This window comes from Talpa occidentalis, unplaced genomic scaffold (assembly GCF_014898055.3).
Source record: "Talpa occidentalis isolate TD23 unplaced genomic scaffold, MPIMG_talOcc4v2.1 talOcc4.10, whole genome shotgun sequence".
NCBI classification, from domain to species: domain Eukaryota; kingdom Metazoa; phylum Chordata; class Mammalia; order Eulipotyphla; family Talpidae; genus Talpa; species Talpa occidentalis.
This window is the reverse complement of record NW_023600993.1, coordinates 3,641,551-3,666,696: the sequence shown is the minus strand read 5'-3', so window position 1 is coordinate 3,666,696 and position 25,146 is coordinate 3,641,551. Positions and strand designations below refer to the sequence as shown.

Here is a 25,146-nt window from a genome sequence, read left to right as displayed (position 1 = left end):
AGGTCTCCCCGCTCTGTTGCCCGGGGACGCGTCCCGCCGCGAGGGTGTCCCAGCGCGGTGCGGGTGTCCCCCAGGGAGACGAGTAATGGGGGTGGCGGCTGTGCGCGGGCAGGACAGAAGGTCCGCGTCCTCCCCGACAGCCGCCGGCCGCGCGGCCCGGGTGGTTACGGAGAAGAGGCGGCGGGATGGCAGCCCAAACCCTGCATGGAGCATCTTTCTCCTGACACTCGGCTCCTGTGCGGCTGCACTTGGCATCTGTGCTTTTTCCTGGTTTCAATTAAGTTGTTCAAAGAAAGCTGGCAGCAATAGTGTTAGCTCTTTTTTGAAGACAAGGTGAATGTCACACTAAACAAAAACATACACTTGACGCCAGCACGGACACTTCTGACCATTTAGTTATGGTCATTCAAAAATATAATGTATAGTCGGAGGGTCTAAATAGAAAGGAACCTCATGGTATGCCTAGCTGAGGAGAGGAAACAAGAGATGCATTTCAGTGAGAGAGAGAATGAATAAAGAAAATAAAGAGGTATTTTTATGAGAGTAATAAAACTGGTAAATCTCTAGACACACTAGGAAAGAAAGAAGATACAGGAAAGAAGGAGGGATAAAAAAGCGCTCTAGACACTAAATAAATAATAAGGGAGCATTAGGAACTTTTTGCCAATAAATTAAATTTCTTAAATAAAATTTACACACACTCTTAAAAGATAAACTAGCATGGTTCACTCTAGAACAAATATGCCATTTGAATAGATCTTGTATATTAACTGACTGAACATCCATTGTAAAAGGCTCAGGTGACGTCTCTGGTAGATTCTAGGTAACATTTAAAGCATCGCACAGCACCCGCACTGCACACGGCCTCCCAGGGTAGAGCGGGGAGCACACCCCCAACTCAAAGCAAACGCGACCTTCACTCTCTGGGCCAGAGGACCACATCCTCTCTGCAGACCGGTCATCGGTGTCTCCCCAGGAGGCCACTGGTGATAGGAACACACCTTGAAAAGACTGTCGATGTCTCTGCTTCCCAGATATGCAGAAATAAAAGCTCCCCCCGCTCCGACAGCCGACTGTCCCTCATGTGGCAATTACGAATAAGGTTGCTCTTCAATGACAAGGCTTTGGTGTCGGGCCTGTGTTCTTATTTCTCTTGGGAAAACACTTAGGAATAAGAGCTGCTTATCTCAGTCTCCTACCCCTGACTTTTTAAAGAAGTTGCCTGACCACCGAACCAACCACACGCTGGCAGCATGGTGTCATGGCCAGGCCTGCCTCTCCGGGCCCGCGGCGGACACTGTCAGTCTCCGGGATTGGTCCATGTGTAGCAGAACCTCACCAGGCCTTTCCTTTGCCTTTCTCTGGCAGATGCTGATGACACTCACTCACCTTGTGTGCCTCCTGACCCTTAGTGCCCGTTTTGTTTTTTTAAAGATTTATTTATTTTTATACAAAAGCTGGGGTACAGGCCAGAGGTGCCGGGGGAGGGGGGGTGAGAGAATTCACCAGAGCCAGAGCGGGGAGCAGAACAGGCAGACGACTGAAATACACTGCTGAGGGGAGCAGCGGGCACAACAGGAGAGCTCTACGCGCCATGTGGGACTCTCCCTGGCTGGCCGGGAATCGAACCCGCGCTGCAGAGGCTGCGGACAGCTTCACAGGGCTGCACTCAACACACTGTTAGCGCCCGTTCTAACAGCCCCCCTCGCCAAGCACCTCAGGAGCTCAGCCTTGCAGGTTACGCAAACTCTGCTAGAGCAACGCAAGAGGCCAAGAGAACACAGGCTCCTGCCTGAAAGACGGTCAAATTCTAGCATTTATTTTAAAATGCTTTTTTTGACTGCAGCCTTGAAGGTCTGCTTTAGAAGACAGCAGGCTCTCAACTGTAGAATTCTTTGCCATTTAAAGCATCTTTCAAGAAGTCCGTTACAACAGAGGATCTCTTTAGTGGTTTCCAAATAAACGAAAGGAAGCAGCTTCTAAGATGTCTAAATCATATTCTCCTAAAGCCTCCAGCTCAGCAGAGGGAAAGGCTAGGCCTTGCCTATTCATCCATCCACTCACCCCAGCATTAACCCTTTAATGCCAGGAGGTGCCACTTCTGTGAATCATCACTACAAGAGGAAAGTGAGGTGCATTGGCTCAAATGCCCACTTGGTAGACACCAGCCAGGCACTCTGGGCCAGCCCCTCCCGGAGCGCTCGAACTTCACTTTGCTCTTTCTCCTTAGTAGCGACTGTAAATATGAGTGGCTCTGCCAACACACTGAGTTGTAGGGATGATCATATGACACAAGGGATATTAAAACAATTTAAAGACTCTAAGTGCATCTCATAAAAAAGATAAATCAGTACCCAAACAGATGGAAAAAAAGATTCAGTCTTGTGAGATTTCCAAGAAACGCAAATCAAAACAGAGGTAGCATTTTCGTGGTGTTGCCAGTGGCTGAATAAATTAGTGCAGTCCTTTCAGAAAACAACTTGGCAATACAGTTGGGCTGTCCAAAAATATTTACACTCTGCATCTGTAATGATGAAAATAGGTAATGTGCATTTTACTATTGTTTATCAAAGGCCTCGCGTGTGGCAGGCCTCATACTAAGCACTTCACGTGCAGTAATTCAAGCCCTCGGTGCTTCTCCTTAAGACACAACACAAAACTGCCAGGTGATGGTTGTCATGGACATGTCACTAGTTAGGAATCAGGGCCGAGAGAAGTGACATCATTTGGGTGAGGCGTCACGGCCATGACCGACAGGACAGGCAGGGTGCGGCAGTGATGAATGGGATTTGGCTTCTAAACTCCTAATCTTTACTTCTGCACTCAATGACTTCTAGAAGTTTATCCTCAGAGAGTAATCCAAAGGAAGCAAGAAGAGGTCTTAAAATATTTCTTAACATACTTAGTATACACCTTCGAGCTTCGGGGCCACATAAATAAACAGTCAGCAAGGGATGGCACAGCTAACCACTGGGCACTCACACCATTTAAATCAAGCAAGAAGGGGCCTCCCTGGTGGCCTGAGGGTTAAGTCTCAGGCTGTCACCACTACGACCTGAGTTCGATGCCACATCAGGGAGCAACCCACATGGTGCTGCAGACCTCTTCCATCTCCCCGCTGCTCCCCTTAGCAGGGCATTTTAGTGGATTTACTGTTTTACTCCCCACTCTGTCTCTGGTGAGTCCTCTCACCCCCTGCATCTCAGTTTGATGCAAAAATAAATAAAATCTTTTAAAAAAATGAATCAAGGAAACCAGCAAAGAGACAGTGCTCATGGCGTACATGAGCATACAGCAGGGTTCTGCCCATGCTGGACTGCGAGCTCCTCAAGGACTACAAAGCGCTATGTTAAGGTTCCCTGTGAATAAGACCAAGGTCATGCCCAGTGACTGCACCAGGAAATCCGTTTCCACGAGTGAACGAGGACAGAGTCAGTGAGATGCAATTCAGCATTTTCATGAAGAAACACAGAAGAAACACACAGAATGGTGTGAAAATCAGGACACAGATGAACAGTCACATATGCTCTCCCAGAAGGAAGGAAGTTGGGTCTTCGAGGGACAGAAGCCAGAGTTAACTACACTACAATCTTTCTCCACCCGAGAAATGAAATCCCTCTTCTAAGGACAACTGCTTTGCCTTGACCTGGCCCCCCTCCTCCTGGAAAAGGGTCTCAGGCCTAGCACGGAGCTCCTGCTGGCCATCCCACGCCCAGAGCCTTGGCCACATGCCACCCATTTCCTCTCTCATGTGTTACAGGCTTTTGGTGCTGGGACCTGAGTGTGGGGCTTGTCGGTTGTGAGGTGTGTCCACCACAGAGGCCAGCTTGGAAGAACCACATGGGGACAAAAGGTTCTGGAATCAGCCAGACTCAGGTTGGGACTCTGGCCCCACCACTTCTTAGTGAATGATGGGAGGAGGTGGCCTCAGAAGACACCTGTCCTCTGCCCCCAGGGGCTGGGAGTCCCCTTGATGTCCAGGGCCTCAGCTCTCACCTGCAAACCAGCACAAACAGCCGTCTTGGAGATTCGCTGTGATGGCAAAAATACCTACAAGGTGCTTCATTTTCCTCAAGTGGGGGTGTAAACACATACCAATTTAAGGGTCACTTCCGTCCCTGCCAGGTGCTTGGCTAGTGGCTGGCACAGAGCCAGCGCTCAGTACCATCAGAGACTGTCATTCCTTTTTAAAGGATACTCAGAATTTAAATCCGAAATGTAAGACCTGCAAAGGACTCAAGATTTTGTTCATTTAAATGCGTGCTTATCTGCTACTCCTAGGCAGAAGGAGACTCTGCCATTTAAGAAAGTATCTAATAAGCAGTGGCTGTTTTACTGCTTTGATTATTATGGTTTGGGCTCTGGGTCTAATTTCTTCCTCCTGGCCTAGAAAATGCAGCAATTCTTCAGCTGTGAGCTCACCAGGAACCATCACAAGGAAGGACACAGCCCACACTGGGAGGCCCAGGACCTCCTCAGTCCTCTGTCCCTGAGATTCTGCTTGTTTTGTTTTCCAGGAAGCTCTGCCTTCTTACAGCTTCGTGGACTTGGGGCTTTTCTCATTTTTACTTAAAATTAAGTATTTGCCTACAATACACAACCAAACAAAAACAGACAAGTATAAACCAGAGACATCCTGCAGGGCAGGAGGGGGAGAGGCATCGGAGGGAGGGAGGGAGCAGCGCAGGCACTGAGGTGATGGTGCACGGCTGCATTGGGGAAGGAAACTCTATGGGGACTACACTGAGGGGGAGGGAAGCAAACACTGTTTAAAAATGAACAATGATGTAAATTTTTTTTTAAAAAAGAAAAAAATAAAGTATTTGTCAACTCAAATAAATGCAAGTCTGCTATGATCTCATTGCACCTTACAAAGAACAACAAACAGGCTTATGAAAAAAAAAAATAACACATGCAGCAGAATAAGCCCTACAAAGCCCCTGATTCAATCCATGTGCCCGAGCTGATTCTGCAGATGGCAGAGAATGTTCATGACTGCAGCAGACCAGGTGCCTTGGGGGAATTCCGGCGCACAGCACCCCACCCCGCCTCATCACCACCCCCAGTTGGATCAACAGCACTGCAACACTTTATGCAAGCAGGTTACTGTTTTGTTTTGTTTTTTTAAAGATTTATTTTTTTATTTATACAAGTGTTGGGGTGCAGGCCAGATGTGCAGCAGGGTGAGAGGATTCACCAGAGACAAAGCGGGGTACAGAACAGGCAGACTGACTGAAATACACTGCTGAGGGGAGCAGCGGGCGCGACAGGAGAGGTCTGCTGCACTATATGGGATTCTCGCTAGCCGGCCGGGATAGAACCCGTGTTGCAGAAGCTGCGGACAGCTTCACAGCATTGCGGTCAACCGCCTGTGCCACCAGGGATGCCCCAAGCAGATTACTGTTTTAAGTATGGGAAGCAAATTAATTCCTCAGTAGCTCAACTGTTCAACTTCAGGTCCGTCCCAGACTAAGCTAGGCTGCAGGGGTCGGGGGAAAGGCATAAAAAGAGAAGTGAGTGTCTGTTTTCACTCAGCACAGGAGAGAGACACTCATCGCCTGCGCACCCTGGTGAGGATGCCACACAGGAGGCCAGGGAAGGAGGCCACAAGGAAGAAGGAAAGGCAGGCAGGACAACAGGTGCGTAGGGTGTGTGACTGGTAAGGAATCAAAAGCTGTATCGAGGAAGAGGAATTCTAGGCAGAGGAAACAGCACATACAAAGGTTCTGTGGTGGGGGGAATGCAGGTGCCTTTGCAGAACTAGAAGGTCAGGCCTCAGAAGGATGAGGTGGACCTGCCCCAGGGGGTCTAGAGACCATACAAGAGGGTGGTCTCCTGACTGCTACATGGTCGCTGGAATACCTTAAATGATGGGGCCCAGAGCGTTACTTTCACATGCTAAAAATACCATTTTTTTTTTTTAAGTTTAGAGAACCTGAAATTCAATAATGCTTCTGCAGTCCCACAACATGTCTAGGAAATGAGAGAATCTACTGAAAGAGTCTGTACTGGTGTGATTTATACAGTCAGGTGCGCAGCCAGGCTGCCCGACATTAGAAATCCCATAACTATTTGTCCTGATAATTTCGGTACACTTGTAGCCACACGGGGAGCTGCTGCAGCCTGGCTCCTGGCAGAGCTCTCTTTATATTATTTTATATATATATATTTTTTAAAAAATTTAATTCTAAAGTGTAGCCATTTGTTACAAACTTGCCCGAAACTTGTTCGTGACAGTTGCATTTTTCTCAAATGAAAGAGCAATAGCATCTCGCAATTCAGTACTTTCCTGCCACAGTAAATCGCCAGCTCTGCTGGAGCTTTGGACCACTCGGGCAGCCCAATTCAAAACCGCTCCCCAGATGCCAGGGTGCCTTTCCTGGAAGGCACCATTTTGTTCTACCTCCATTTCTCGCTGTTTCCGCCTCCATCATCTGCTTCCAGGTCTCCGGGGGCCTGTTCACCCCACCTACAAGGGCAGGGCGCCCCTGGAGAAGTCTGCACTGGTGGCCACCCTGCCTGCCCTGAGCAATTTGTCTCCCCTTTTTGTTCCACTGATGAAAAGCCAGTAGCTTCCCTGACGTCTGAGCATCAACTAGAAAACAGGGACCTGTTCTGAATTCAGGAGACGAGGAGAAAGGAAGGAGGTCAGTTCGCTTCTGCTCTGCAGGCGGGACCCGCCAGACCCTCATCACCGTGTCCTGCTGAGAACCGCGTATCTCGGCATTGCCAAGAGAGGAAAGTGCTCCGTAAACGAAGCCACAGAATTAGCCCACAACGAGCACACCTGTCACGTTCAGTTCGCAGGTTTGGGAGGAGAAGTAGGCACCCTGGAGGACGCCCGGGGAGAAGGCTGGTGTGCCCAGAAGCACAGGCATGTGTCTGCCCTAGGAGGGGCACCCCAACACACAGGTGCTGTCTCCCCAGGGCAAAGCCACATTGGGGTTTTCTGGTTTAGCTTCTCTTGTTCCCTGCATAGCACTAATCACAACTGGTCATTCTTTTATTTGTTTTAATTCTGTCTGTCTCTGAACCTGGAATAGAAGCTTCCAGAATGATCCAGCACCATCCCCAGCCCAGTCATGCAACACGTGCCTGAGCCAATAAGGGGGCAACAGAGGGTGAGAAATGGGAGCCCAGCCGGGAAGCTGGGAAGGCCGGAGTGTCCTGCTCTGCAGCTACGCTCTCAGGTAAGTGACGGGATTTCTCCAGGGTTCGGTTTTGCTTTGACTCTGTAAAAGAGGAGGGTCCCAGCCTGGTCTGTTTTTCTAGGTTGATTCAGGGCGGCACTGAGGATGACAAACGCGCGTCAAAGTGCCAGATGTGTGTGGCAGCAGGGGAGACCAGGATGTATTAAGGTGCAGGGAGAGCAAGTCCCCACGGCATCTGAGTTGTGGGGAGTTTGGTTGTTTTGGTCTCTAGGCCAAAGGCAGCCCTGGTCACCCCCACCTGCGGCCATGGCCACAGATGGTGTTCAGACCTTCTGTGGTTCTGTCTAGCCAACCCCTAGGTTCCACCTGCAGTCCTTGCACACCACCCATGGCGGCAGCTGCTGCTACCCCATCCACAGAAGACAGAAGTAGGGGCTGAGAAAGGTGGGGTTAGTCACCCGTGGGGACACAGTCAAAAAGTCAGCTTCACGCCCAGGCGCTGGACCTCTATGTGCCAGCCAGAATCCTGGGAGTCAGTCCAGAACCCTTTGCACCCTGGATGGTGAGCAGAGACCCCCTCACTCAGGATCTGGGGTGCTGGCCCTGGGCCAGGCTCCCTGTTCATGGAAACCTGGAGACAAAAATCACATGAAGATGGAAGAAGTTCTCCTCTGGGTTCATACATATATAGTAGATAATGATCTTGTACTTGCTTTATTAGAAAACCACAGAACAGCCTCCATTCATTCTTGTTCCCACAATCACGCATTGTCATCCTCTTGCTCAGCCTCTCTCTAATTTATCCAGTGCAGTAATCGGCAGAGCTGAGGATAGGCTGCCCTTTGAAAAGAGGCTGCTCTTTTTGTTCTGAAATTCCTTGTGAAAGGGAACTTGATTGATTTTAAAGTAATACAAGAAGATAAACTTCTGTATCTAAGTGAATTAACAGCAAAACCTTGAACTCACTATGCATTTAATATGATGATGTTACGCTAAAGCCTTTTTTGGACTATTTCATGTGGAGGCCTGATCACCTTTCATGAACATGGGATTTTTATTCATGACTCCTATTCCAAAAGAATTGAGAGGTTTTCCAAGAACAATGAGGATTCAGGTGTGACAGGAACCTTTTACTTTGGGGAATACTGTGTCCATGAGGATGTCATCCAGTTAATTTGTATTTGCAAACTCACCCATACAGTGGCTATAAAATAGCATTCTACATCCAAGGTCACATGCTTCAGCCTCTCTGTGCGGATTCTGAGACATATGATAACAGGTAACATTCATTTAAAGAGAATATAAATACAAATCCTTGTGGGAATATAAACACAAATCCTAGTTACAAAAAAAAAAAAAAATAGACATATATTTCCCACAAGGAGAGAAACCAGCCACCTGGGAGGGAGAAGGGGCAGGAGTAAGGGGGGGGTGGGATCAAGGACAATGCCAGCGAGGACTCTGATACTTAGAGAGGAGTCAGAGAACCAGAATTCAGCAAAGCACTGTCCTCACTGCAACCCCACCGTGGATGCCCCACACAGATTAAAGCAATCCGTCCACGTCAACTCTGTTTAAGAAACCACAGAAGTGGAAAAACCCATTTTACATTATTTCTCATCAAAATGGCTTCATAAAGTTTTAGGAGCACCAAAGGGTTTGACATAATTTATCTGTAACATTTGGATGTGGATTCCTCAATCATGCCAAAAAAATTAGGTGCTGCAATACAACATCCATGTAACAATTAAAGGTCAATTCAGAACTGAATAATAAAATGACAGGGAACACTAATTAATGCAGGCACACATTCTTTCTGCACAAACACCCTCAAGCTCTCTGTCGCTTCAGTGTAACCGCTGCATCCCATGCTCTTACTAGCCATCTTGATAAGCTCTGATTAGGCCTGCATCCAAGGTAAGAAGACAAGACCTGAGAAGTAGATGGTTTATTCACTAACACCATTTCTGAATAGACTTATTGCACCACCAAGAAAGAGACCTTGACTTAGCTCTTAGTTTTAAGTAGTGAGCTGTAAAGACAAACTCAGCTTCAGGGATGGGACCTTCTCAAAGTGGACATTCCCAGTCTATGCTTTTTAGCCCCTGCTGTCTTTCCACAGTAAATATTGGTTGATTAGGGACTGACATAAAATCTGAATTTGCTTATTTTGTGACTGGACAGCACTAGTCATGGCGTATAACAGCTTGTTACCAAAAAAAAAAGTAGCCAATCTATTCATCTTCTGCCATCTCAAAATGAATACATCTTGGGAAGTCAAATGACCCCTTCATGGAAAGATGAGTTTCTAAATCTGAGCTTGTAAGCAAGGAGGTGACTCTGATGCATGAATTCCCATGCATGTGGAGGCCTCCACATTGCTCCCCATGTACACTCAGTGGAAAGCTCTGGTCTGTGTGTAAATACTTATTTTGTTTTCCTGTCAGAATTTGTCAGGTACCTGCTCTTTGTAAGGACTGAGACACTCACAGTCAACCATGTCCTGCCCAGGACAGCAGGTGAGCCACTGTACCATGCCAGAGCCACCTAGATACTCCACAGATCTCACTTAATACCCCCACTCTGGGTGTAATTAAAGTTTTATTACTCCTGTTTCAGTAACAAAAGGGGGAGCAGTTCAGTAATGTCCTAACTCCCACTGGGTCTTCAGGGTTTCTCTGGAGCCCAAGCCAGGGCCCATTCATGCCCACACCTGTGGTGTTCAGTCCCTCAGGGCAGAGTGTTCCTGGCCTCCAAGGCAAACTCCGTCTTCTTTCTAAGAAGCCCCTTCATGTGTGGGCCTCTCCTCTTCTTGACCTTGGTTTCTCCACAAAACATTCCCAAACTGATCACTTTCTACATTGGTCTTTCTGTCAGGGACCTACCCATTGGCAAGTTAGGGGGTGAACTCACTCATCTCAGTGGGGTGGGAGAAAAGAAACTAATAGAACATGAAAAAAAAATTAGTCTTTCTGTTCAATGAGGACAAGTGACCTTTGGTGAGTGGTCTAGAGGCTTCCTTTTCTATGTGTGTCTCTAGCATGACATAATCAAGTAGCACACATGGCATTCCCTAAGAAAGCATATATTGTAAAAAAATGAAGAATGATGCAAACAATATATAAAATAAAAAATAAAATAATAAAAAATATAATTTAAAAGAGGGTTAAAAACATGAAGAACCGGAGAATAACTCTAACAGTAGATGTCAGAGCTCTTCGTGGAGAAAATTACAAAACTTTCTGGAGAATCATTAAGAATATAAAGAACTAGATATATGAAGACATAGTCCAAGTTCATTTATTGGAACATACATTAATTTAAAATGTCAATTCTCCCCAAATTGATCTCCAGACTCAACAGAATACCAATAAAAAAAATCCCAATTAAAAAAAAAAAAGTTTGTGCTTTCTGTGAATGTTTAAACTACCAGTAAATTTAATCAATGGCCTGACCCCTTAGAGGAGGGTTGATAATGCCTGATCTGGACAGGTCACTCTCAAGGTTTCACTTATAATCTACATATCTGGCCACCACCAGGGAAAGAAGGAGGAAGACTTTCTACTTCCCGAGGTCAGGAGACCTGGGACTCTGTGTCAAGGGAAGTTGGGATGTTCTTAAAACACTGAAGAATATGATAGTTTTCCTTCTGTGAGGAGAGTTTAAATGCATATAGTTAATTTATAGGAGAAAGGATTACATGGTTGTTCAGCTATGTTTCCATAAGAATCCATGTAAATCACAGTTTTTACTTCATGTTAATTTTTTTCAATCCTTATTTCATGACCTCACTGTCTTGGAGTTTTAGAACTCACCCTTGGGGTCATCCTCTCAGCTCAGGCATTTGCTCTCTCCAAATAGTAGGGGTCCTGCATCTCTCCTTCTAATCTTGTCTGGCCAGATGACTGATTCAGTGAGCATCTACTCAGTTAATAGATAATAAATCGTCCGCATTATAGCTGAAGAAACTATATAGTCCAGGGGAACCAAAAAGCATTTAATGTGTGTCTGAATACCCAGAAGTGAATATTTTAAGACAGATTCTTTAGCACAGCCGAGTCACAGAGAAATCTGGGAAGTGCATGGAGTCTGCAGTTCTCGGAACAAACACCCACGGTCCACACTATCTGCCAGGCCAGACCCTGGCTTCTTCCCAACAAGCTTGTTCTTTAAGAATGCAAAGCTCCTTACCGTTCCATATACCACGCACATTCATAAGCCCACCCATGCCTCCCTCTCTCACCTTTTCTTTTCCATCATTAAAACTTAGTTCCCAACAGTTTCAAGAGTCTCATTAATACAACTGTCACTTCACTCCCTCACCTCTTCTTTCCCTCCAGTCTAGAAAACCTCATCATGATTGTCCTCCCATTTCTCCACTTCCAAGTTGAGGTGCACTTGAATTGGGAATTTTTAAATATTTGGACTTGGAAAAAGGATTTTCAAGCAAGAAACACAAACACAGGACCACACACATGCTCAGCTTCAGTAACAGTAATAGCGAGAGACACGGCAATGGTAGAAACTCCATCCAACATGGCGCACCTTACCAAAACGACCGCGGTAAGGAGGGATGGGTGGAAAGGACTCCAAATGCTGTGGGGCCACAGGAGGTTAGGAAATAAGAGCACAGCTTTTTCTCCTGGAAGGAGCATGATATGAATCACACAAACGGTTCCATTTGCATTTTGAATGGTGATGGTTTGGACAATGCACTTGTTTTTATAAAACCAAATTCTGCATGATCAGCAATCAAAGGTGACTAGAGATGAAATGGCCTGTGTTTCAAAGGGCTGGGGCTCAGCCTTCAGCAGAACAATAGCCCTCAGACAATCCAGTCCTCTTCCAGACACCCCCTAGAACGCCACATGTCACAAAGAAGCAGAGAGCTGCCATCCATCATCCTGCTGCTTCCACTACACTTGATGTTCCTTGTCATATAGACAAATTATCCAGATGTCAAACTAATTTTTTTAGTTTCCACTTGAAAGCTTTGTGTCACCTAGGTCTAGTCAACATTGAATTAATTTTTTTTCCTTTCCCCCCAATATTATAAGGATCATATTTCTGGAAACCCTGTGGCTATCCACCATGGCCCAGAGAATGCAGCGAATCTGATAGTCGAGTTAGTTGAGTCACACGGCCATGTATGCATATTGACTAGGTATCACTGCTTTGGCTCCTGGCTCTACTCATGTCTTCTCTCTCCTTATTGGTAGAAAACTCCTTGAGGAAAAGGCCAGAATTAGCCATACACACAACAACTCACCGTGTTTTTAGCATCATGCTTTCCATGCATTACTCCTATTTAATGTTTGTCAAATGGTTGACTCTATACTACCTGAATGACCAATGTTCAGGAGCTGGTAACTAAGCTAAATGCAGGAGCAGGTAACTAAGCTAAATGCAGGGTGAGCTAACCGCAGGAGCTCACCCACTGTGAGCACACCTGTCCTGATATCACGGGGTGGTTTTGGGTTTTTTGGCAGCTCCAGGTCATCCTCACATACATTGAAGGCCGTGAAGTCCAGGACTGCATATAGAATCGGGGAATGCTGCTTGACAAGGGGCTAGGTAATAGGATGGCAGAACATTCCACACCCTTGTGGAACCTACCCACAATTTCAGGATTCTTAGGATAAAGACCAAATTCCCAAGCGTCCTGAACTGGCTTATTCCTGGCCCACAGAGCCTACACTTTTGGTCTCACTCGCACCTGTCCTGATTTCCGTACTTGAGTCCTACTTTTCACACCCTCAGGGCACCATAATTCTTTCTGCTACAAGCCCTTTGCCATGTTATTCCTCTGTCAGAAGTTCTCCAATCTGTCCTTTCTCTGTCCTAGCCAGCAAACGCCTACTTGGCCCTCAAGGACGTCTTTCAAGTTTGCTTCTGTGATCAACACGAGTGAATTCCTTGGGAACATGCCCCTCACGCCCTCAGAACCCTCTGCATTCATAGAGGGGTGGGTGGAAGGATGTTGACTTTCCCCAACTAGACCCTCAGTGGTGTGAAACCTGGGCCCTAATCTGCTCACAATCAGCCCCCCGGTGCCCATGCATGCCTAGCAAGGAGGACTTGCTCAAAACATACTTGAAATGCATGGGCACATCCGTATATGATCCTGGCTCATCCTGCCCCCTGGCTTTTATCCATGCATCTGCCCACTGACCCCTTGCTCCTCTGCCCACCTCTACCTCGATTTGGTATGCAGACATGCATATCCCCAAAAATGTCACACACACTGTTTTTAAAATTTGGAATACTTTATGCAAAGATGCATATGAGACTAGGTGAGTATTTTTAAGTGTATTTTTTAAATAGCAGGTTTGCCTTCAAATTTATGAAAACCATTTGGAATCCTCACTAGGCCTGTGTTCTCATAATCAAATATACCCTCCACAGTCACACAGTTACATCTGGGATTTGTTAGAGGCTTTTGTCTATGTGACAATTACTTCATGGTCCTGGATATACCATGAATGGATGTTTAACAGCAAGAACAAAGAACACGCACCCCGCCCTTTGAATTCAAGGTATCAATGAAGACGCCAACTGCTGCTATGGACAGGCAGAGAAGAATACGTGCTCGTGGACACATCTCTTGTCCTGCAAGGTTCATGCTCCTGTTCTACTTTCTAAACAATCTAGTAAAATTCAATTTGCTTTTTCAATTTATCTCCAGCCAAGCTTCCTTCTGTTGCCACACACACATTCCCGTGCTGGCCACGCGGAGGGACGGGGGCAGGACAACAGGGATGAAATTACCTGTGCATTTGCGATCTGTGTCTTCCTTCTTTGACCCACTAATCGTCAACTTGCAGTTGAAATTCTCCTCCCAGTATTCAGCAAACCACACGTTCCTCCTGTTGTTTTCCAGCGTACGGGACGTAAAATAGGCATCAAACCCTAAACAGAGAGAGATGAAAGGTCATTGCTTGTGGGGCAGGGCTGGCTCCTCTGAAGATAGGACGCCCGTGATAGTTTTCTTTGCATCAGCAGACCAGATGTTCTTTTGTGTCAATCAAAACAAAATGAGCAGATGAAAAAGATATTCTAATGCTAAGCTGCGGTTAAATCCCAAGTTGTATCTTGCAGGCTGATACTTGGCCTACAAATAATATTTCCTTAGTGGCATGTGCATTAGAGCCCCAGACCTGGGGCACGAGTCTTCACTGTCCTTGTCATCAAGATATTGACTCTTAATTCCATGCTCCCTGTGGACCAGGTGCCGCGCTTTCCAGACATCCTCTCGTCTCCACACCCTGGGCACTGCCTTTCCCATTTTGCCAAAGAGGGAAGAAAAAAACTCATAGGGAGAAATGATGATGTGCCCAAGGCGACCTTGATGCCACGTCTGGACCCAAATCACGTGAGCTGCTGACCCGTGAACATCATCTAAGGGCCCTGGCTCATTTGGTCACATCCCATTAAGCAATCCACTTTCTAAATGAAAGTAAGTTTGTGGAGAGGCCACAGGTAAGCCGAGTTCAGCGGAAGTTCAGCGCTATCCATCAAGACTGCAGAGGGTGCCAGCAGCCCCCAGGCCAGGTCCGCGGGAGGTGTCCAGCCCTCCGCAGGGTGAGGCAGCATCAAGTGTCCAAAGCAGCCAGACGAGCGCGTGAGTCAGGCTAGAGTCGGTGTCGCCGGGCCTGCGCGGGAGGCCCAGCTCTGCTCACCCCACCGAGTCATGCAACCTCGTGCAAGGGCCTCAGCCTTTCTCAGCTGCGCGCATCTGCCTGTAAAAGTGAAGACGGTGCCGCGTCCCCCTTCATGTCACCTCGAGGCAGGGGAGGACCTTGAGAATTTAGGGCTTCAGATCAAGAGCCACAGAAGAAGAGGACTCACTTCCCCACTACAGAAATCACACGGTTTTCTCGGAACATTCAGGCCACGCACACGAGGAGCCGAGCGTCTACACGGCACGAGAGGGGCAGGGCAGGTGGACTTGACCGCTGCAGCCCGGCGCCCGCGCCGGCGTCTGGCAGCTGGACACTGAGCAAGCCCGGCGCAAGTGGGGGATTTGAAATAAATCAAGACCAAGAGGGAGGAGGAGCAGGAGGAGCCGGAGGAGAAATAAAGAAACCCACCCAGCTAAGGAGACCGCCTAACCTTTTAGGGCAACACAAGACCATTCCCCACCCCAGGCATTTTTAGGCGGTTGTCAGAACAGCAGGGCTTTTCCAAGCCGCTGACCGGGGTGACCTGCTGTGGACCGGGCTGTCCACGCTGACTCCTCTGCCGAGCACCCTCTGGCCGTGCTGATCTCCAGCCCCTGCCTCCACCCCTTAACACTCAACATAATGGTCTTGAATGAAGGAAAATTTGGCAGGGGTGAGGGACGCTGGGTCCTGCTCTGTGTCTGGGGACACCCCAAGTGCACTGGCCATAAAGTTAAGCCTCTGACTTAATTCTCCACCTTGACCTCCTCCATCCCCACCCAGTGCCCTCGGCAGCCCCATGGGTCGGCCCACGCTGGACCTCGGCTCTGCTCAGGGACTCGGAGCCTCTCAGGCCCGGCTGAGCTCTCGGGCGGCTGCGGTCACTAGCCCGTCAGCCCTGGCCTGCAGTCACAGCCTCTGCGGCACACGGCTCGTTGGGCCAAGATGCACACCACCAAGGTCAGGGCGGCCGCAGCTCTCCAGAGAGTGCCGCCGACTCATCATCCCCACTTTCCCAGTTCAAGTGTCGTCAACATACATCAAATCAGAGACATGCAAACCGGCTTGGCAAGAAGATCATGACTGATCTCGTGGGAAGAGCTGGGCTCTCAGATGCATCCACAAATTTGCTGGCTGTGTCTCCGGTCTAGAATGGTGGAAACCTGCCATTATTTTTGCGCAAACAAATAAGAATTATTGCAATGGAAATTATCCCACAAAGAACAAAAACCCCTTGGGAAGTGTCTATGGACGAGGCGGAGGGAATAATGTTTGCGAGATGACTCCCCCCATGTCTCCGAAGGGCCGTTGCTATTATGCAATGCTGGCGTGCCTGCCATTTTTCATTCCTGTAAACTGCCTGGGAAACAGAAGGGCATTTTATATAATCTGAATACACTTACCCGGGAGTGAATGTGGGGAGACCAGCACATATCAAATGGATAGTTTATAGTGAAAATGTTTCAGAGCAGACTCGAGCTAGAATTCCAGGGCCGGGCCCCCCTCGGGGACTTGCCAGCAGAGGGCCTGAGCAGTCAGTTCTCAATTGATACAACGAGGCTGCGGGTGCTGTCATCTCCCGGGGTGGCCGCCAGCGTCCTGTGCAGGTGCATGCAGGTGAGACAAAGCCGGAGGGCGGGGCGGGGGCACAGAGTTACTAAGTGAACAGCAAAGCAGCACAGGAGCACAGGTGAGGGGGAGGGGACCCGAGGGGGCACTGAGCGAGCTGTCCACTCGGCACCGGGAACCGCGCTGGCCGCTGCTCGAGGGCCTAGCGCTGGAGACACCTGGACCTGGTCTGAATTCTGGCTCTGCCCAGCTCCCAGCCATTTCACTTCCCCTTATCTTATGCTAAGTCAATCCCTTTGGTTTTTATTGCTTCTGTTTTGTTCTTGAGCTTTGTATTTGTTCACTTTATTCATTTTTCTTTTTCCTACTTTCTTTCACTTATTTCAGAGGAGGCTGGACATGACACCCCCCTTCCACTCTGTGAAGGCAGCAGTACGGACCTTAGACACAGAGCGGGGGGATTAAAGCCACACTCACGGACACCCGAAGCTGCAGCAGACGCAGATTCTTTCTTCTTGTTGGGGTAAGGAGTCTGGGTGTTGGTTCCAGACACTATGAAGTAACCACTGTCCATCCCTGAAAGTCCCTCGCCTTTCCCTACGCCAAGTGTGGCCATGTGAGGGTCACAGCCTCAGCACCGGGTGCTTTGGGGTAACCCAGGCTGCCCAAGATCTGAAGAGATGAGGGAGAAGATGTCACCCACCCAGCCCCAGTGACCACCCGGTGCACAAGTCCTGGCATGGACCCATGGCCATCAGGGTTGAAAGTCCACCCTGAGACTGAGGCATCTGCGGGCAGTTCCTTCTCGATCTGTTTGTTCAGAGCAGGCTTGCCAGAGCCAGTCATCTACCAGAATTCCCCCGTCTGTCTCCTGATCTGTGAGCTCCCATCTCAGCCTCAGTTACATTCTCAGCATGAGGAAGCACGCCAGGCAAGCCGCTGGCCTCCTCACTGGAGAAGACCACGTGAAACCAGAGGTGATCACAGAGCATCTGCCAGGGAACTTCCCCACTGCGTCCCACCTTTCATAAAAGATGGCTTTGCGATAAGGAGAGGGGAGATTGCCAAGACCTGCTGCCTGCAGATGTGTCTGCCTGGGTCTACGCTAGGACAGCCTACCCGATCCTTGTGTCCGTAGGTTTTCCCAGGAACACGTGATCTGATTGAATGAGATTGTTACAGAGAATCTATGCTTCCAACAATCACCCATGTCCCCGGCTACACCCTGGAATTACATACGGCGCTAATTATACTTTTGCCTGGACACCAAACCAACCCACCAGATCAGAGTTTCAGTGGGTAGCCCAGGCTCCCTCGGTGATTCTGAAGTGCAGTCGGGGTAGACATCTCCTTTAGGACATTATACAGCCAAACTATGAAAAATCATATATCTATATGTTTTATATAAAATAAATTTATCAATGCAGTAATAAAGAATCTTATGCAGGGCCTCCCTGGTGGTGCAGGAGGTTGAGCGCCGCACTGTGAAGCTGTCGCGGGTTTGATCCCAGCCGGCCAGCGAGAATCCCACATGGTGCGGCAGACCTCTCCTGTCTCACCCGCTGCTCCCCTCAGCAGTGTACTTTGTCAGTCTGCCTGTTCTGTTCCCCGCTCTGTCTCTGGTGAATCCTCTCACTGTCCTGTGCCTCTGGCCTGCACCCCGGTTCTTGAATAAATAAATAAATCTTTAAAAAAAAGAATCTTATGCCATTGGATCACCCATCTATCCATTTTATATGCAGCCCCAAAGAGCTGTCCAAGGGATTCCAGAAACACAGAAGGTCCCTGAACTCCAACATAGCTGATCTTGATCTCTATATATACCACGATTACTCAGGCAAGAGAACACGGCCCTGTGTCTTCTAAATCATCAAATAAGGATCGAAGTATGTTCTCATCATGACACCCCAGAGCTGTTCTTTGAAAACTGTTATTCATTATACGAAAGCTTTCCAAAATTTTAATTAATAACACTCTGCTATATATAGAACATACATCTGCTTACTCAAGCTTGTTATCATCCTCATGAATGTAGGGTCATATTTCTGTTTCTGTAGTAAATTTGTGCACATTTAGAATCCATAATTTTTGTGAGGACATATTTAAGAATTTTTCAGTCACATTAAGTTATTATGATTGCATGCATGTGTGCTTACACATTTTCAACACTCCTCATCTTAAAAAATAAGAAATTTAACCAATAAAAAGAATTGAGCAGCCCGACTAATGGAAACACCCATTTTTCCAGCCAGCAGCAGAGTGAAAGCCAGACAAAGTTGTCAGAGGATTATTCTGCATCGTGGAAGCTTCACATTTTATTTTTAATAACTGTACAAGAACCACGTTGCTTGGTTACCATCTTCATTTTATACTCTGATCTAAAATTGTCTCAGCAGCCCGAAGTTTTCAGTGAGCTTAACACCTAAACTTATATAATCAAACATCTACAACAATTCAGAAGGAATTTTACCAACATGATACTTCATTTTTTTTTTTTTTTCTGATCACAGATCCAGTGACTCTTTAAAAATTGGGTGAAAAAAATCACATTTTGAAAGAAGGATGCTAATTGTGCGGGACTAAAAATGGGGGGTGGAGGAGGAAGAAATGATAAAAAAAAGGAAACCTTGAAAATCAGTAAGATGGTGTCCCCAGTGTGTGGCCACATACTAGCTGAATTGCCATGGCTAGATAAATCAAAAGAAGAAAGATATTTTGGAGACTAAACCTTTGTTCAATTGCTATTTAAAATGTTGCCTAATAATTTCATGACAAGAGTCACTATCATTTTGGGTTATTTTAAGGTGTGAGTAGAACCGTTTAATAACCTGGCTTTTGATCCCTGTTCTGGCTACTCCTAACACGAGTTATTTTGATATCTATTATTTCGTTGTGTTATTTGGCATATTAACGAAGATGGCATACGTTCAGAAATGTAAAAACAAGCAGAGAACAGATGTCCCATGCAAAGAAACATCTTGCTGAAAAGGTCAAGTTCAAGAGGCAAATTCAGATAATTTTGTCCTTTCACCACCTGAGTTAACATACTTCTCCCATGGAGACATTACATGAGGTGCCAATACCGGAGGCCACGTGTCTGAACTCTCCTCTGGTCCCCTCTTAGGCAACCACGTGCTACTTTCTAAGGATCTGCTTACACATCCGTGTGGTTTACTAGCTGGTGACTAACTGAGTTAGGGTGAGTGCCCAGCCCAATTCGGGTCAATAAAATCCCTTCTTGGGAATCTGAAATCAGAAAGAATGAAAATTCTAGTCTAGGCATAGAATGTGCATGGAAAGAAGAGCTGTAAACCCAGAGGTTGCTGATAGGGGCTGGGTGACTGGCAGGTAGAAACCGTTTCTACCAGGAGAGAAGAATGAACCAATAAGAGGTCAAGAGAGAAAGGACATGGAGGGAAGAACAGTGTCTTACATTTTCCAGAAGCCTCAAGTACCAGGTGCCCATGTGTTTCTAAGAGCTGACTCCATCTCTTGACCTTGGTCTTATGGTATATACATCATTATCTTTATAACAAATTACCCCCTCCCCTGTGCCTAGGCAAAAGCCAACATGTGTCTGTCATGGCCTGGCAGCTAGAGGGCTGTGACTAATCTTGAGGTCTGAGCAGGACATGTATGGGTCTTATTCTCAAGGAGACTGTGAAGAAGCAGGAGATGCTCAGATGATGTTAACACAAAAGGCAGGTTTCAGGCATTGGGGAGTGGGGCCGACGCATTTCACAGGAAGGAGCAAACATCCCCAGCTCTGCGGAAGGTGGATCAGAGTGAGTTTTTATAGAGCAGTGATATTTAATTAATGCATTTGAAAATGTCTAGCATGAAGATTAACGGCTGACTTTTTTGCGTTCTATTATTGTTCTGGATAGTTGGTTTTGTAGGCATAGAAATTCAACTCATTGCCATTTGGTTTGGACGCAGAAATCCTTGTTCTTTCTCTCACCATGGATCGGTAGGAGAACCCATGCTCTGTATTTTAGCACAAGCAGTGGGGGAGACTCAGCATTCAAGGAGATAGGATAATAGTATGGCCCTAATGTGGACACTTGTCTCTCACAGTTACATTGGCGAGCACTGCTTGTGACCTGGCCTTGTCTGCTAAGGGGCAGGTGCACACCAAGAGCAGAGGAGCTCAGTGACAGCACCAGGCACGGCCCAGGCCAGCAACAGTGTCCAAAGGAACACAATCCCTTGTGAGTCACCAGCAACTAGAACTTGTCACCCAAATTTTAAGTGATGAAATCGGAAAGTGGCATGACAGCGCATTTAATCACAGCAAAAATGAGTGAAAGCAAAAGCCCCGGGACTGAGATTAAGAAAAGCTCTAACACACAATGCGGCCCCAGAGCACTTTCAGTTGTTGGGGGCAGATAAACCAATGTAAACGATAGCGAGAATATCGGCTAATGGTTTTTGCACAAGTTTACATGATTTCACTGAGCTAAGAGTTAGACATCGTCACTCACAATATCTTTGAGTTGCAGCCATCGGCGTCCAGTGTCGAATGCGTGCGTTGAAACTTCTCACATGTAAATAACGTGTCCAAGGATCCTAGCCAATGAGTAGAAGCTGAACACAATCTGCCTGACTCCGAAGGCTAAGATCTTGACCTCAGTGCAAGGACCAAGAGAACAATCACGTGAACACTTCAAAGATACTCCCCAAATGTTACAGGATTTCTGGGGGGAGGATTTATGAGCATTTATACCAAGGCAGAGTTGTGGTTCGACGTCAGTTTTAGAAATGCAGAGTTCCTAGACAGGAAGGAAGCGGAGGAAGAAAGCAAGAGTAAGGGGTGAGGTGGTTGGATTAGATGTGTTTCTGGATTGGACTAGAAGGGATGATTCTGCAGAGGCGAACCTTGAGTGAAGGCATGATGGAACCAGATTGTAGAAAGTCTGATGTGTAAGGACTTAGGATTTTATCTCATGGGCCTTGTGATGTCATTAAGGGCTGGTTGTTACAATAGGTACGATGATAACAGAAGTGCTTGAGCAAGAATTTTCTCTCCAGAAGGGGAGGAAAAATCACACTTCTGAGTGGTATCATGCTAGCATCATTCATGTATGTGGCCTACTAGAATTCGTGTATCACCCTAAAATGTGGAGACCACCGTGTCTGCACCAGGGTGACACAGAAGACCCTCTTTCAAGGCCACCAGAAGGAAAATGTGGACATAGAGTTAGTCCTAACCTTTTTTCCTGACAGTCCTTATTTTTTAAAATTCAATAGGAAAAACACTAAAAAAGAAATGTTGCAGAATTTTAATTAAAATATTAACATTGTTGGGCCTCCCTTTTGGCACAGTGGATTGAGCTCAGTGCTATGAAGCTGTCTGCAGCCTCTGCAATGCGGGTTCGATCCCTGGCCGGCCAGGGAGATACCCACATGGTGCGGCAGACCCCTCCTGTCTCCCAGCTACTCCCCTCAGCAGTGTATTTTGATCTGTCTGCCTGTTCTGTTCCCCACTCTGTCTCTGGCGAATCCTCTCACCCCTTGCATCTCTGGCCTGTACCCCTGTTCTTGTATGAATAAAAACGAATCTTTAAAAAAATCATAACATTGTTGAGCATTATTATATCTAGGTTTAAAGCGATTTACAGGGAGTCTATTTAAATTTTCCAATAGTCCTGAGAAAGGTACTACATTATCCCCATTTTTCAGGTGAGAAAAGGAAGCTTAGATAACCTGGTCATCTGCCAGGGAGCTGGGCAAAGCACCTGTATTCCTGGAAGGGATGTGGTTTCACGCAGACCCTCTGCTCTAGAAGTGGGTTCCGTGGTTCTGCCATAAGTCTCGACGACAACAGCAACTAACACAAATAGTCTCTGAGGCCCTAGATTAGAAAGTTTGCAAGGACAGACTGCAAACAAGGATGTTGAAAGGGACAAAGGAGACTTGGTGATGGGGTCTGGACTTCGGGAGAAAGGGTGAGGACAGATTCCAGAATGGGTTGAAAAAAGGATTTTTTTATTTTTATTTTTTTTTAAATAGAAAGATGACATGGTTTCCAAATCACTGAGCTGGAGATGCAGGCTGAACCATGAAGGGAATGCTCTGAAGTGTAAAGCCATAGATTTAGGAGTCGAGCAAATCATGTGCAGCTTGGGACCGAGGAAAAGAATAACAGCAAGGAAGGAAAGGAGAGACACATGAAGAAATGAACAATGAGAAAGGTCCTCATTTAAGGATGTCAAAGAGAAACAAAGAAGCTGTTGGGGGGTGGACAGAGACCTGCCGGAGACAGAGGTCTCAGGGCACAAGTCCGGTAAGACCCCAGGGGCAGCTTGGCTGGCGTGTGGCTGAGACCACAGGACCCCCAGGTTTGGAACCGACCCGACTTCTGTTTAATGCTCTCACGTCACCACCTGGAAATTCATAATAATCTTTGAACATGGTCCTTAAAGTTTTATTTTGCATGGGACCCCCACAAAAATGCACAACAGTTCTAGAAAGATCTCGGGGATCAAATGTCCTAATTCCCCTTTCAATGACATTTCCTTTCAAATTCTCCCAACTGTAGACTCTCCAATTTCTCTATAGACATTTCCAGTTCCAAGGAGCTTGGGGGTGGCCCGTTGCATTCTCAGAGTGATAGGAATGTTAGGAAGTCCTTCCTGTTAGGAGCAAAAACCTGCTTCTCTGTAATTCTGGGTCCCGCTCTTGAAGAATGCAGAGTATGACTGTGGCCACGTTCTCTGTAACTTTCAAAGATTTCGTCCCACGAACCTCGTAAGCAGTCATGGCTGATCGCCAAGGGTGTTGTTCACACAGCAGAGACTGGGTTTTACCATGAATGAAGGGATTCTGAAGGAATTCTACATCCCAGGTGGTTTTGACTTTCAGAAAAGATATTCCTGACACCTGGAAGATGACCTCAGGTGACTGCCTCACTACCTGGCCAGAGGAGCACTCAGCATACCTGGAACACTCCCGTGTCCTGAGTGGACAAGGGCCCTTCACAGAGGCCACCAGCAAAAGCAGTGCTGTGGACTCCGCCACTGGAGAGGGGTAAGAGGGAGGACTTCAGGTTACTGACTACAGACTGCCACAGAACATTCCACACAGAACAAGAAGGCAGGGCCAGGGCCTCCCCAGTGGCGCAGCAGTTGAGCGCTGGGTTGCGAAGCATACCGCAGCCTCTGCAGCGCCGGTTTGATCCCCGGGTGAGGGTCTACATGGTGCGCAGACCTCTCCTGCCGCCCGCTGCTCCCCTCAGCAGTGTCCTTCGGTCCTTCTGCCTGCTCTGCTCCCCGCTCTGTCTCTGGTGAATCCTCTCACCCTCCCGCGCTTCTGACTGTACCCAGTGCTTGCACAAATAAATAAATAAATCTTTAAAAAAACAAAACAAAAAAATCTTCATCTAAAAAAAAAGAAGGCAGGGCTGTGTAGAGACGGGAGCACGGGTATTGGAATCACACAAATCTGGGCTCACCCTCAGGCTCTGGGCCCTGAGTGCTGTGTGAGTGTGGGCACACTGCTTGCATCTTCTAAGCCTGGATTTATCTGCAAGCTGGGGACGACGGTGGCCATGCCTTACAAAGGGTTTAAAATAACAATGGTAACATCTGATCCAAGGGTGGAGGTACAATATATACACAGCACCAAAGTCAGGGAGACTGACCCCCGATTGTCACGATGACTCTCACTAATGCAGCTACGAGCAGTGCCTCTGGGAAGGCTGGGGTGGTGTGCAGTGGCAAGCTAAGGGGGCCTCTCCCTGATGCCCATTATTTCACTGCTTTAAAAAACAGCTTGTGGAATCCAGACTTGCCGATGCACTCACCCCACTCCTACGCAACTCTGACTGCGGAAGGAAGCTGACTGTGCTAGGAGGCAGATAACAGCTGGAATACATGAGATGAAGTTGAGGGGCCTCCCTGGTGGCGCAAGGGGTTAAGATGCAACACTGTGAAGCTGTCCGCAGCCTCTGCAGCACGAGTTCGATCCCCAGCTGGCCAGGGAGCTACCCACAGGGCGCAGCAGACCCCTCCTGTCTCCCCGCTGCTCCCCTCAGCAATGGATTTCAGTGGATCTGCATGTTCTGCTCCCCACTCTGTCTCTGGTGAATCCTCTCACTCCCCCCCTACATCCCCACACCTCTGGCCTGCACCCCAGCTCTTGTATGCATAAATAAATTAATATTTAAAAAAAATAAATGTGATGAAGTTGAGAGGAGCAGGTGGGCACACAGGCAAGACCAACTCGATGGTGAGCTGCGCACATGGAGAAAAGCAGCTAACACGTATCGCGTAGAAGCTGGATGGGCACAGAGCAAGCACCCACGTGACCAGCGTGTGCCGGACGCGGCACTGGGCTGGAGGGCGAGACGGAGGCCCAGGGACACCACAGGCCCAGCCCCGAAGCTGCCGTCCACCTCCACACCCCCTGCCCTGGCCAGCCAGCCATTGCCCTGGTTTTCATGAGAATCAGTTCCAGGTTTTTCTTTGTGGCTTTAGCACACGGACACGCCCCTCAGTGGCAGAGCAGAGGCTCCTGGTGCCTTGGATGCAAGCGTGCTGGGGGCACAGAGCCAGCCATCTCCCATCAGTGCTGTGCTTCGTGGAGCCCTTCTTGTGGCCACATTTCACTGTATTTCACACCATCTCATCCATTTCCCTGTGTGCCCAGTTTCAGGATGGGAATATGTGATGGCACCTTTATCCACTCTGCCACTCGTGGGCACTTTGGCTGCTCCCAGTGTTTGGCTCTTGGCGAGAGGGATGCTACAAATATTTTGGTTCATG

General features: G+C 47.6%; 1 protein-coding gene across 2 annotated transcripts in view; it reads right to left on the bottom strand.

Moving 5' to 3' along the window:
- The window catches only part of GRM7 (glutamate metabotropic receptor 7), a 573,942-nt gene that overhangs the window by 186,901 nt on the left and 361,895 nt on the right, over positions 1–25,146 (bottom strand). For both annotated transcript variants that reach the window (XM_054695057.1, XM_054695086.1), the window contains exon 5: positions 13,920–14,060. In XM_054695057.1, the coding sequence (XP_054551032.1) occupies positions 13,920–14,060 (141 nt within the window). The remainder of the gene's footprint in view (positions 1–13,919; positions 14,061–25,146) is intronic.